Here is a 14,517-nt window from a genome sequence, read left to right on the forward strand (position 1 = left end):
ATTAGTGTGAATGTCTCTGGCCAAACAATCAGAAATGGACTTCACTGCTTGGCACTGTGGAGTCTGAGCTGGGCTTTTCATAGATAAGAGCAGGTTCACCCTGAGTGACTGTAACATCAGCATGACTAGTTTAGTGGTGGGTCAGTGATGGTCTGAAGAGCCAAACCTAAGGAGAGATTGACAGACCTTCACTGGGTGGGCAACAGCACACTGAGTGCCGTTTGGCATCAGGATGAAATCCTCGGACCGCTTGTCCAAGCCCCCAGGACCCTGTGCTGGTGCAGTGGGTCCTGGGACCCTCCTGGTGCTGGACAACACCCAGCCTCATGTGGCAAGAGCTTGGTGGCAATTCCTGAAGGATATCATTCAATTCAGTTTTAGTTATATAGGACGAAACCACAACAGTAGCCACCTGAAGTCATTTTATAGGATGAAGGAATTGATGCCATAGTCATGCTAGCCTGACCTAAATCCAGCGTGGCTGGGTTTCACCTCAGACTGTCCAGGAGCTTAATGATGCCCTGCTCCAGATCTAGGAGGAGAGTTCCCATCCAACACCATCTGTCAACTCATTTCGGAGCATGCCCTGATGTTATCAGGCATGCATACAAGCACGTGGAAGCCATAAAAACTGGGTATCATTTTTAGTTGCTGCAAAAAAGCTGACTGCGTTATTTTGTTACTTTCATCCTCTGAAAGCTGAGAATTTTCATTTTCATCAAAGTGCATGGTATCCTTTTGTTCCCAGCAGATTACCCAGCCTATAACAGAATAGAAATTAGCGTAATTTTTTTTTCCCCCCACTGAGCTCTGATGTGTGTTTTGATGGAATAGAATACATGCTTAAAACGAATTCTCTTCTACCTCTGTGTATTTTTTGTTTTGTTTTGTTTCACTGTGTGTCCCTTGATAACTCGGACTGAATGTAATCTTAATAACTAGTTCATCTTTTGACTTTCAGACAGAAATGAATAAAACCTATTAATGATGTCAACTGACAGCAGAACAATTCATTACACTAGCATAGGATAAGTATGTTTGTTTAGGAAATACATTTTTAACTTGAATTATTTAGTATAATTCTCTGTTTAGACTTTGTTTGATTATTTCTTTTCAAACCTGGTGACATATTTTAGCCTTGTGTTTCAGTTCCACCTTCTTTCTGCTTTTACCATCAGCTGAACTTTAACATTTCAGGGTAATGGTCAATAATAAGAGTTCTAAAATAGACTCTTCTGAAGTGTGGTTTTTTGTTTGTTTGTTTGTTTTTGTTTGGGTTTTTTTTGTTAGGGGCAGGGTGGCAGGAAATATGAAGCCATTCTCTGATGCATAGTTTAGCAAAGAGTGTTTGGTGGCTAAGATGTGATTTTTTTTTTTTTTTTTTTTTTTTTTCTTCTTCTTCATTAACCTGACACGGGCAGGTCAGGAAAAACCAAAGATCCCGCCTTGGAGTCATACCATGCCCAGGTGTTATAGAAGCTATGGTGTATAAATATTTGTACGCCACATCTTCAAATGTTTGAAGGCGTGTATATAAATTGACAACCTGTCTGTTTTAGAATGCATTGCCTGTCTCTTTAAGCCTTTGTTTGTTATTCTGTTATTCAGGAAAGGGGGCAATAACAAGCTGATAAAGATCTACCACAGAGATGGGAAGTACGGCTTCTCTGACCCCCTGACTTTCAGCTCAGTGGTGGAGCTCATCAGCCATTACAGACATGAGTCACTGGCTCAATACAACACCAAGCTAGATGTCAAGCTCATGTACCCCATCTCCCGCTTCCAGCAGGTAAACTCCCTCCTCATAATCTTTAAACAGTATCCTCTTGAACACCACCAACAATCTTCCCTCTATACCCAATGACTTGCTCTTAGTGTTTCCACTTTAAACTGCAGCAGCAGCTACATGATACCTGCACGCTGAAATGTTGCCCTTTTGGCCGGCTCCTATGACATACTCAATTGCACGCACCAGTGATGAAAGGGCAGGTTTAGCCAGTCATTACTCAGAACTATGCAAGATTAGCCAGAATGCCCACCTGGGCTTACACCTGGGGCATTGTGGGTGGTTTATTAACGAGCCTGTTCAGGAGTCACCCTCAGTAAGGAGAACGGGGGTAATGGGAATAAGTGTGTGTGCGTGCATTTTTGTTTTTCCTTTTGGCCTTTTATTACAAATGGCTTTTGATTTTACTCTCCAGCTTTTTCCTTGTCAGTTTCTGAAAGTCACTCTGTCTCTAATGCTCCTTTCTCCGACTGACTCTCAGGACCAGCTGGTGAAGGAGGACAACATCGATGCAGTGGGGAAGAAGTTGCAGGAATACCACAATCAGTACCAGGAGAAAAGCAAAGAATATGACAGACTATATGAAGAGTATACCAAGACATCACAGGTATATTCATACTCTAGTCTAACAAATGCATTGCTTTTTTTGCATGTCTGTTTTTTGTTTGTTTGTTTGTTTTTTGGGGCTTTTTTTGTGTGTCAACTATTCATCTTGTCCTGCAGGAGATCCAGATGAAGCGAACAGCTATTGAAGCCTTCAATGAAACCATCAAGATTTTCGAGGAGCAATGCCACACGCAGGAGCGCTACAGCAAGGACTACATTGAGCGTTTTAGGCGTGAGAGCAATGATAAAGAGATTGAGCGCATCATGATGAACTATGAAAAGCTTAAATCTCGCCTCGGAGAGATCCACGACAGCAAGGTGCGGCTGGAGCAGGACCTAAAGACGCAAGCCATGGACAACCGGGAGACAGACAAAAAGATGAACAGCCTAAAGCCTGATCTCATACAGCTCCGCAAAATCAGGGATCAGTATCTAGTGTAAGCATACAAAGACGAGAGAAAAACATGAGCAATGGCATTAGTACAGAAAGCAGGTCAAAGCAGGTCAGCATTAAAAACCTACTGACCTGGAACAGGATCCTGTTTTCATGTGTTTATATTGTTCATGCTGTACATCTGTGGGGTAGCTACACACACTTGAAAGTCAAATGGGGAGTTATTAGATGTGGTCAAAAAAACTCAAACATCAGTGGAATCATTTCCGATGAAATAATTGGTTTTTTTATTGATTGTCATATGGACATCAAAGAAAATCTGACTCATCATAGTTCTAGAGCCAAAAGCACATCAAGTGGCTCAATCAGAAACTTGCTTTAGTTTAGGGAAGGTCCAGTTCAACTCGATATCAGAGCGCCTGCTTTATTTCCAGGAACAAGTTAAGCAGTTTCTCAGCAGAACATCCCAAATTATTCTGTGAGGACATTTGCCAATTTCAGTCTTGTGCCGGTTCACTCTAACATAAACAAATTTCAAAGTTTCAAACCGATTCCTAGCAGTAACAATGCTTCTCTCTCTCTCTACTTCTCTTTAGCTGGCTCAATCATAAAGGAGTTCGTCAGAAACGAATTAATGATTGGCTGGGAATCAAGAATGAGAACACAGACGAGTGAGTCTCTACTTGCTTTGCTGCAACCCAAACACTGTTACTTTACTTACTTAGAGCAACTGTTAATTTAGAGAGCAGAATATATTATTTCTTTGGTGCAATTTCTCAATGTATTGCATATGTATGTGGTTGCAGAGGTTACTTTGTGAGTGAGGAAGATGAGAACTTGCCTCACTATGATGAGAAGAACTGGTTTGTGGGGGATCTGAACAGGACACAGGCAGAGGAGCTGCTCCTGGGGAAGCCAGATGGAGCTTTTCTTATCCGAGAAAGCAGCAAAAAAGGGTGCTATGCCTGCTCTGTAGTGTGAGTACATGCAACACATGACTGAAGTGATGTGCGTCTTACTTTACATACCCATACTTTATGAAGTCAAGAGTGACATTTTTGTCCTCCTTGTTTGTACACAAGGACAAAATGTTGGGACACCTTTCAAAATATTGCACATTGAGACGAACACCAGTGCCAACAACAACATTAGGCATTTGTATTATATACATAAAAAGTTGTTAAAATAGAATCGAAGTTACAAAAAAGCTACAACTTTTAATTGTATTTACTCTCAGGCTTTTCAATAGCACCATGCTTTTGCAGTACATCTTTAAGCCACGAAATATTTGAAAGCTTCAGAAAAGAAGCTGATTATTTTATTGAAGATGATGGTAGGGCTTTTTTAAGTCTGCAGCACACTGTGATTCACAGTGTGCGTTTGAGGGAACCGAAAAAACATTTGTGGACACAAAACTGTGGTAGAGGTGGGCGATATGAGGAAAATGTAATGCACAATATTTTTTAGCTATATTGCGATACACGATATACATTGTGATATGTCTTGACCCCCATTGGTACTGTGGGCAAAGTGTGCCGTGTAGAAAATCTTCCAGTTCAGACAGGGGATTAATGATGCATTCACAGCATGTGGGAGGGGAAAAAAACTCAGTGATTTACATGCTGATTGCTTTCTATTTCCATGGCAACCTATAGTCAATGGTTACAATAAAGCCACTTATGTGTCCATGTCTATATATTTAGACTGAACCCAATAACATGGTAGCTTTGTAAAAGCCAGTTTAAAAGCATGCTATAACAAGATGATAGAAGAGCCAGAGGCAGGAGGATGTTAAAGTACAAAATGTGTTTTAAAATGCAGAGATTTGATCTTCTAAAGTAGTGTTGTTGTTAGCTGTTGTCTTCCCCCAACCCAAACTTTGGTTAGACACTGAGTGAACCCTGAGAGCAGGAAGGTTTGATTCCAAAATGTTTATTTTTCTTAATGTCAGTATTGAATAAGATGCTTCCTCTTGGGAAGTAGTAGTTTGAGAGAATTAATGAAAAAGGTCATTTTTTCACAGAACCAACAAGTTCACTGACTCAAAACTCTTAAATCACTACACTAAATTAACATTTGAAAAAATACTGAATGTAACCAAAATAATAAAACTGATATGATTTCCATTATTTATTTATTTATTTTTTTTATCCCTGGGAGTTTACTTTAGTAGTAGAACAAAGCTAGCTGGAAGAAACTGGAAATGCAGAAAGAAAGCATTGAATGACAAATTTTTAACCTTAAAACAGTCTTAACTAAAGTACCTCTCCTGTGTGTCTCCTAAGTGTGGAAGGGGAGGTGAAGCACTGTGTCATCTACAGTACACCACGTGGCTTTGGCTTTGCTGAGCCATACAACCTCTACAGCAGCCTGAAGGACCTGGTGCTCCACTACCACCAGACTTCCCTGGTGCAGCACAATGACTCACTCAATGTGCGCCTTGCCTACCCTGTCTACGCACAGATGCCCTCTGGACGAAGATGAACCCCAACCAACGATGCTAAACAACTACCCCCAGAAGGACAACACATTTTACCGTCTTCAGGATAAAGGAGAAAAGGGGGTGTTATGAAGCTTAATGGGTGGTGGTGGTATTGGTTGAATTACAAAACAACCCTGTGTCCAGACCTGATGAACATCGATACAATTTTAACATTTGCTGCAACACACACATCAGCCACCTTGGAGTTATATATTTTTACAAGAACAATTTTGGAGGGCATTCTTTCTAAAGACTGCTTGATTTGCACAAGGAAGTTTTAAATGTTTGTGAATGTGAAAACAAAAGTGACCGAAGGAAGGAAATGGAGTAGGAGACGTCAGAGTTTCAGGTTGATCCCGCTGCTACCTAAACTCCAGCTCAGACTTTATACCAGAAACTCTAAAGTACAAGAATGACAACAAAACATTCCCATCAGACTTTTTCTGTGTTCCCATCATTTTTTCCTCCCTTTTCTTTTCATCAGATGGTGTAACTTTGAAATATATTTTTGGAGATTTTTTTTTTTTTTTTTTTTTAAGAGGTTTCCTTTTTGTTTTCACTTACTTTGAAATGATGTCAAGTGTCTGTTCTCTGTCCCTCGCCATACAAAAATATAAAACGATGTAGCATAAAAGACAAAGCACTAGGTGCTATAGAGAGAGTAGACTGCTGCTGCTGAGGGATCTGGGGGGAGGGAGGTGCACAAGTGACACAGAAGTTTTTTGTTTTTTGTCTCAAAGACTGAAGCCTTGCTTGTATAAACTAATTATTTTGTTTTTATTATTGTTTTTTTTAACATTGCTTTTTATTATAGTCCTGTGAAAAAGTATTTGTACCACCCTTTTTCTTGGGGGGGACACAACATGTCACACGTCACACTTAAATGTTTCAGATTATCAAACAAATATTACTAAATATCCAAGTAAGTGCAAAATGAAGTTCATTTATTAAAGGAAAAAAACAATTATAACCTACACGTCTCTATGTAAAAGAGAAAAGGAATTGCCCTCCACCCTTGATAATTCATGAGTTTACTGCCAGATATGGAAGTTGTGAATTAAAGTATATTAGAAAAAATAAAAGCGAAACTTCATGCTACAATCTAAAGAAACTTGAACAGATGAAAAACAAAGTCATTGACGTCTGTCTGTCTGGAAAGGGCTACAAAGATATTTCTATGGGAATCCAGCGAACCATGGTGAAAGGTTGGAATAGTGAACCTTCTCATGAGTAGCCATCCTGCCAAAATTACTCCAAGAGCACATCAACGACTTATTCAGGGGTTCATAAAAGAACTGCATGTAAACAACTACAGACGTCACTTGCCTCAGTTCAAGTCAGCATGCATGATTCACCAATAAGACAGGGCAAAAATGGCATCTATGGGCACGATCCAGGCCAGGAAGGTTTGGATAGCTGCTTTTTGTCCTTAAAAATTGAAATATTTTAGAACCTGCATTTTGTATTTCCTCAGGCTGTCCTTATCTAAGATTAAAACTCGAGGCTCTGAAACATGAAAGCGTGACAAATGTGTTTTTGAAAGAAGAAAAAAATCAGGAATGGGAAGAATACTTTTTCACACCACAGTATGTGTAAATGGTAACAAATCACAACCAGAGACCAAAGTTGGTGTGAAGGGGGAGGATAAAGCATCTGTTGGGTTTTTCTTTCTTTATTTAATTTTCCCATCTTTGGTGAATGCAAATGGGTGAAGATAAGCAATGATGTGTTTAAGGCCACACATAAAAATGAGTTTCAGGCCGTGTGCTTTAGCGACAAATATACTTCTTTTTTTTTCTTTTTTTCATAAACCAAAGGGTACATGAACCCCACAACCTTCAAAGCACTCAAACAAGCTCCATTTGTAATCTCAGCGCTTACAAAATTTTGGCTGTGTACGCCAAAGTGGATGAGTCAAAGGAGGTGTAATTAGCAGCTAAAGCTACATGGCATCTTTTGGCTAATTTCAAAACCCCCAAAATTTCTTTCTCCTCCTGAGACAAACTGACAGCTGAAATTAATGGGAACATTTTTGCTTAGTTTCCTCCAAGCTCTTTCTTTTTTTTTTCATGCATCAGTATAAAGGTTAACCGAAATCATCTGGCCTAGCTGCTTACAAACTGTGATAATGGTGACACTAAATCCACAGCACATTAGTGTGAATTTACCCTATGCAAAAATGATTTCATTTGCATTACCTGTCATAAATTTGTGCCAATTTGCTTCTTTGATTTTATCTTTCTATATAATTGGGACGTGAAAATTTCACTTTGAATTTGGTCTGAAGAAAACATAAGGCACATTAAGGTAAACTGGTAAAGGGTTCCTTTTCCAGCCTTTGAAAGGCTAAGCTTGGTGAAAAATGTTGCCATAAAAGCCGAAACCCATTTTATGTGTGGTTTAAACAAAGAAAAGAGCTAATGCAATGTGACTGCAGGCTGAAAAACTGGGGTGTTTTTGTTTGAACGCCTTCAGAAAAAATAAGCTTTTACTAAATGTTTATGTATAAGGAGCACAGGCACACAAAGTCCATGTCCTGAGCTGAAGATACAGGCTTTAGAAGAAAATCTGAAAACTTGAAAGAACGTGCAATCTAGCTTTGTGTTTAATGTAGTTCAGCAGTTAGTGTGAGATGCACTAAAGTTGGAGATAATCACAGTTAAGCTGTTGGAGTGAAATTCCCTTTCTGTCTGATTGCTGATAGTGTTTGGCTTTTATTTGAACCCAAACGACATGCTCTCTGCGTGACTTTCTAACCAGTGGATCCATTTTCTGTCAACGACTCGATAAAAAGAAAAATATCTTCAAACACTGAGAGCTACAATACACGACCAAGTTAGATTCTATTCCCCCCAGAAAATGAATACACAGCACAGTAAAGCATCTTCTCATAGTGATCAAGTTGACTTATCGCTGCCTGACTGATAATATGGAGCTTTTAAAAGGTCGTAATGAAATCAAAGGTTATGAGAATGCTTAAGAAAAAGCAGAGATGTGATTCTCAACTCACTCTAATCCTCGTCGTAAAACTAATCACACTGGTTAGGCATTAGCCTTTTTTTTTAAACTGGAAAGAGCATCTAATAATAAAAAAAAAAAAGTTAGATAAAGCACCCCTCTCTCTTATTGTCATCTTTAAGATTTTCCCAGTTTTGATAAGCTTGGCCACAAACGCACAGAGAGAAAGTGTCCAGTTTTAGAAAGAGTGCTATTGTTTGGAAAGTGCAAAGGAATCATTGTGAAGAAATCATAAAGCCTTGTTTGTGCCCACTGTGTGTTTATCTCCAGTCATCTCTATGTCTTCTACAACCTATTGGAGTCTGCTCACTGTTATCTACCATAACCCTCCCTCCATTACAGCCCACTAGTCTGCTGACAATAGGTAGATGAACTGGGAGAAGTGAGGTTTGTGGAGCTGAAAGCCATGGGTAGTGAAAGTTTCTCTTTCTTCTTTGTAAACTACAGGATGAATCGGTGTGGCAGTATTAAATCTAAATTGACCTGTTCTAAGGCTTATCAAGAAGGTGTAAACCTGCTTCAGTAAATCTCTTAAGACTGCAAGTCTGTTTAGTTTCCACACAAATTCACAAGTAGTCCTAATAGAATAAAATGGAAGTGTATATAGAACTCACTTCTCTAGACCTGTAGAAGTGTAGCTCAAAAGTTACACAAAAACTGGCTCAACTGCTAAATCGTATGTCATGTCTGACAGACCACTTCAAAAAATTGGTGCCAAATTTACTTGATCTATCAGCCCGAGTTTTCCAGTTCAGTTAAGAATAGCAGCCATAAGTAGAAACCCAACGTAACTTTTGCAGCATGAAGAATTTAGGGAGATTAGCTGTGTCCTGTTTCAGGGGCTTCTTGTAATATACAAGTTTTAAGACACTGCTGCAGTGGGAAGGAGTTTCTCAGGCTTATATGTGCGTTTCTGTAGATCTTTGGATTGTTGGGCTTCCAGTTCTATTGCAAACTATGTATTTTGCAGTTTTGAAACTGTATCAATTTAATGAGATTTTAGATTTTTTTTTAATTTTATTTTTTTGCATCTTATTGTTTTTGTTTGGTATCAGTGTTTTTGTTTACTGTCCGTAAGTATACACAAGCTAATTTTCTAATCTTATTATGGCCATATTGTGAGAATTTACAATGACACTGTGGTGAATCATCTGCAAATGCTTTTTTGCAGAGGTGCAGGTTTAGCCTTCCCTTTTTCAAATGAGCCTCTGAACTGGACACGGCCTCAGAGCTTTGCTTTCTTGGATTAAGTCACAGGTTATCTTTGCTTTTTCATGGGGTTTGTCAGTATAATCTTGAATGTACAGCGAGGTTGGTCCAGTGTGTTTTTTTAATCCGAAGCACCTCAGTCACGTTTATCTAAAATCAACACATACTATTGCTAACTCTCAAGGTGCTATCGGGAATGCAGGCCCATTTAATTCGGACGACTTTTTTGATCATAGTTTCTGGTCATTAACCCTCAGGTCTTTTTTCCAAGTTTACCGTAGAAGCTACCACACAACAAAGCCAGCGTTTTGAGGGGAAAAAATCAGGTTAAATCAGGGTTTTTGTGCATGGATACTTCAGTCACTCATCAATTAATGTAGGCCCATGACATTGACTTTTTAAAATGTCCTACCTTTAACAGTCTTGTACGTCATCGGTTCCCATAATTAGATGCAGCATCGTCACCAAATGGATGTCATGGTCTTTCTTTCCCCTCAGTCAACATACGGTCTAGGTTTTTGTTTCTTTAGTTTTTTTCCCTGTTACCAGACTTTTGTGTTTTGCATAGGGAACTCAAACATCCCTAAGTCTATTACTTGAACTGTATTGCATTGCTCACTGTTGAATGTCTTTATATAAAATGATACATTTATTAAAGAAAAAATTTAAAAAGCAAATAGTTCCCTTTTGTTTTCTGGTGAGCAGGGATGAGGTTTGTAGTGTATGTACAGTATTTGTTACAGGCAAATGTAGAGCTACTTTGGGAGGGAAGAAGGTGCCATTTGAAACTTTTCTCAGATGTGTTTCGATTGTCACATAGGGCTTGACTGAAATTGCACACATTTACTGGTGATGTCTGCGTATGCATCCAGAGTAACATTTACAGAGCTGTCATATATATGATATATCTTTATATGTATATAGAGCTTAAAGGAGTTACAGTTTGAAGGGTTGTTTTAGTTGCCGTTTGACCATCCCCCCCCCCCCCCCCACCCCCACCCTTCAAAACACATTAACGCCAAAGATTTAAGTTCTTGATGTTTGTTGATGATTGGAAAATGAATGTTTCAGTAATAGAAACAATTTTTTACGTCCATTGAAATGATGGTATCACGACTCACAAAATAAAATCATAGTGTGAATGACCATCCCATACTGCTTGGTGAGATTGTTGGATTGTCCATCAGTTCAGTTCTTGTGAGTCGAAACGTGTCTTTTTGTTTGTTTGTTTGTTTTTGTGGCATATCAGGAAAGATCCATCTTTAGTCCATGTTCATTGATCTTCCGATTGTAAATGAATCAAAATTATTGTAATCTGTGTTTGCCAGTTTATGAAGTTCAGTCTTGTTTGAAGTTTTTTTTCTTTCTTTATTTGGAAAGTGTCCTGCAGAAATCCAGAACAAATGTTCCTAATGGAACACAAGAAATTGATCCCAAAAAGACCGAACTCATGAAATTTACTTTTTAGCACTACAAGCATTTGACTTAACTTAAGAGTGGGATGTCTTGTCTCGCTATAACCCCTCTCCTGGCCACCGTCCAGATGTCTTTTTTTTTTTAAAACATCACAAATAATTAAATTATTTCTGCAGGATTGTTCTCACTTTTTGTATCACTAAACAATTACATGCAATATTCCCTTTTTTGTCAGTCAGGGGTTCACGATGGAAGGAAATGTATTTGTGCAGTTACAGACCCAAAATACAGGCCTTTCTGTACACCTGGGGTTACAGTGACATCAGTTATGAGGGTTAATGGGACAAACCAAATATTGTCAAGTTTACTTTTAATGACTGTTTGGTTGAGTTTACTTCAGAAAACTCAGCATCAACTTATACAACTCCAGGGAACAGATTTTAAGATCACCTCTCAGAAAAGGAAGGTACATTTTGATTCTAACAAAGGTGCAGGCTCAGTAACAAAAAGGAACAATAACTCCACTGTTACCTTTTTCTGAGTGTTTATACTCACTATCATTGCAGGACTGTTAAAATAGCAACTGTCTATTATTCCTCTACTACTATTATTAATACCACTAGTACTGCTACTACTCATCCTTAAGCAGTTCTGCAAAGTTTTATTTGCAGCCAGGTTTTAATATGTTTTGTTCTTACAGAGGAGTTGTGTTGTCTTCTGACGAATGCTTATCTGATCACAGCGCCCAGCACAGCTTTGGGGAGTATCAGTTTCTTTAAAAAGAAAAAAAAAAACTTGAAAAAAAACTTTAAAAAAAATCAGTTTTCAAAAAAGGTTATACAACATCCCCTCCTCCCTTCTATGCCTTTTACCCCTTTTTGGCATACGTACAGATCCAGCATGCATATTTGGTACTATTGACTGTTTTCTCTTGTGTGTAAAAGAAAAATGGTTTAAAAAGATGTCTTTAAAATCGAATGTTATTTGTCTGTTTATGGTGTATTGAGATCTGAATTTAATATAGCAAATTTAACATCACTGCTTACAGCTGTAACAAGTTATAGTCCTTTTGTGTTGGTTGTTTAATGGTATAACAAAACTGAGAAAGAGAACCAAAAATGTATGCCAACCATTGGTACATCACATGAATAAATAATAAGCTTTGAGTATTTTCAGTCCAAATTACAGCATTAACTATAGCCCAGTGTTCTTTTACAATAAATGATCAAAGATTTAAAACATCCAGTATGTGTCATTCATAAGAATTTTGCACAATAAACAATAAAAGAAAAAATGACAAAGTGCTGATTTACATAACATCAGAGAACCACAAACTTGTACCTTGACTGAATGAAATCTCTCCCATTCAGTATTTTCGGTTGACTCAAGCTGGTCTCTTTCTCAGCGTTACCCTCAGCCATACCTGCTTTTGGCTTCTCTTGGTATTCTCTTTGAAATGGTTTTTGGTCCTTCACCATTACACTACTTTCTTGTGTCCGTTGGAAGAGTTTGTTGAGTTGTTTATGAGCCGTTTGTTTTATGAGCAAAACCCACGTATGATTATCAGTGGAGTTACAACATATTTGATTCTCTTGCAGAATAAAGGAAATATTTTGTTCACTTACAAATATGTGATTGTCTTTTTTGTAAATGCTTCCATCTCAGGGTGTACTCTCACTAGGTGGTTTGTAATGTGCCTGCGCATACCCCAAAATTCATTTGATTAGTGTGATCACTACATGCCATATCTAGTTCAGTTTGACCCTTGCACATAACACGTGCAATGCGGCCAGTGTCATTGCTAGTCATGGATTTGCAACCCTTACTCAATAATAGCTACCTCTGTAAAAGTTGTTTTAAGTAATTAAGATGGAGACACCTTTCCTAATATATCATCCAGATGATACCGCAGCCACCCGAGCCGGGTTGCCTAACAGTTCATATTGGCTTCATCAGGTCATGGCATCCAGTTCGCACTGGAACAGTTTACAGTCAAGTGTGAAGTGGCAGGAATGAGAATCAGCACCTCAAAGTCTCAGCCGGAAAAGGATGGAGTGCCCACTCTGGGTCGGGGACAAGTTGCTACTCCCAAGTGGAGGAGTTCCCAGGAGCAGGACACTGACAGATGGATTAGGACTGCAGCTGCAGTTATGTTTTTGCACAGTTTATGTTTTGGTAAAAGGGGACCTGAGCATAAAAGTGAAGCTCTCAGTTTACCATGTGATCTACGTCCCTTCCCTCACCTATGGTCATGAGCTCTGGGTAGTCATCAAAAGAACAGGTTCACAGCAGACATGAGCTTTCTCAGAAGGGTGGCTTGCCTCTCCCTTCAAGATAGGGTGAGGGGCTCAGAGTAAAGCCGCTACTCCTCCGCATCAAAAGGAGCCACTTGAGGTGGTTTGGGCATCTGACAGGATGCCTTCAGGATGAGGTAGTCCGGGCATGTCCCACCAGAAGGAGGCACAGGTCGTGCTGGAGAAATTATAACTCCCTGCTGGCCAGAGAACACCTTGGTGTTCCCCCAGAAAAGCTGGAGGAGGTTGTCTAGGGAGGAGGTCTGCGCTTCTCTCCTAAGGCTGCTGCCCCTGCAACCTCGCCTCAGAGAAGCTAAATAAAATAAATGGATGGATGCTATGTTGCTCCTCTGCCTAGGAAACCTACTCTGAAAAAGGACTAAACCTTCTCCAGCTTAAAAACTAATCAGTTACCGTTCTTTCCATAACTTTACACAGTATATCTTGGCCTGTAAGACCATGCAAGCAATCCAGCCTCCTCTGATTTTAGTGCTTTAATGAGTATTGCTTGCTTCTATGAACTGGGGAGAAATCTCTCCATATATTATTCATAAAAACCAATATTTAGTCCAACACTGGTTCAATTATAATCTCTTCAGATAATAATTATTAATGCCATGTTTTCCAGGGGCTGGCTTCCTTGCTTTTTTAAATAGCCCTTTTCATTTCTTCTAGCGATATTATAGTTTATATATGTGTTCTCTTAGTGTTTCTTTTCTTTTTCTTAGTTATTCCTCACCCATGTTACCACCTCTGAGAGCAGATTTAAATTTATTGTTAAATAGTTTTGTACCCCCTAAGTATGGAATTGTGTGGACTGCAACAAAGACTCTCTGACACCAGCTGGTGTTGGTTCTGCCCAGCAAAATAAACTTGCACACAGTGTTGAGGGTTCCCAGTTCTTTAATTACCATTTAGCCTTTCCAGCCTGTAACTGCCAGTGGTCTCTCATAGCTGAAGATGCACGCTCACTCACAGCGTGGACCTTCTCTCTTTTCCCAGCATGCTACTTAAATAGGGGAGGCATGAAAAGATTGTGGCTGCCAGTCGGGCCTGAACCCAGTGGACCACTCCTCCCCTGCAGTTCCACTACAGACCGGACTCCCCCCCCCACACCCCACACACACACACACACGCACACAGAGACTATTGACTTGCTCAATATCCAGCAGCTTTTTTATTTTGATCGGGTCTGAATTTTCATTGCCTAGGAACTCAAAATCTTAAGCCAAGGTTCTTCAATGACTCGTTAGCAGATCTTTAAATACATCATTACATCTTTTAAATGCCTGTAAATTTGCAATCAAACTTT

The 14,517-nt window shown here is 39.2% G+C and overlaps 1 protein-coding gene across 3 annotated transcripts in view; it reads left to right on the plus strand.

Moving 5' to 3' along the window:
- The window catches only part of pik3r3b (phosphoinositide-3-kinase, regulatory subunit 3b (gamma)), a 109,712-nt gene extending 97,173 nt beyond the window's left edge, over positions 1-12,539 (plus strand). For all 3 annotated transcript variants that reach the window (XM_085253094.1, XM_085253092.1, XM_085253093.1), the window contains exons 4-9: positions 1,609-1,789; positions 2,268-2,393; positions 2,510-2,829; positions 3,383-3,457; positions 3,593-3,763; positions 5,072-12,539. In XM_085253094.1, the coding sequence (XP_085109220.1) occupies positions 1,609-1,789; positions 2,268-2,393; positions 2,510-2,829; positions 3,383-3,457; positions 3,593-3,763; positions 5,072-5,270 (1,072 nt within the window). In that variant the 3' untranslated portion in view covers positions 5,271-12,539. The remainder of the gene's footprint in view (positions 1-1,608; positions 1,790-2,267; positions 2,394-2,509; positions 2,830-3,382; positions 3,458-3,592; positions 3,764-5,071) is intronic.
- Positions 12,540-14,517: the final 1,978 nt, after the last annotated feature.

Source organism: Mchenga conophoros, linkage group LG17 (genome assembly GCF_057382185.1).
Source record: "Mchenga conophoros isolate Kocher_MC1m ecotype Shallow Benthic linkage group LG17, M_conophoros_male_GT1.1, whole genome shotgun sequence".
NCBI classification, from domain to species: Eukaryota; Metazoa; Chordata; class Actinopteri; order Cichliformes; family Cichlidae; genus Mchenga; species Mchenga conophoros.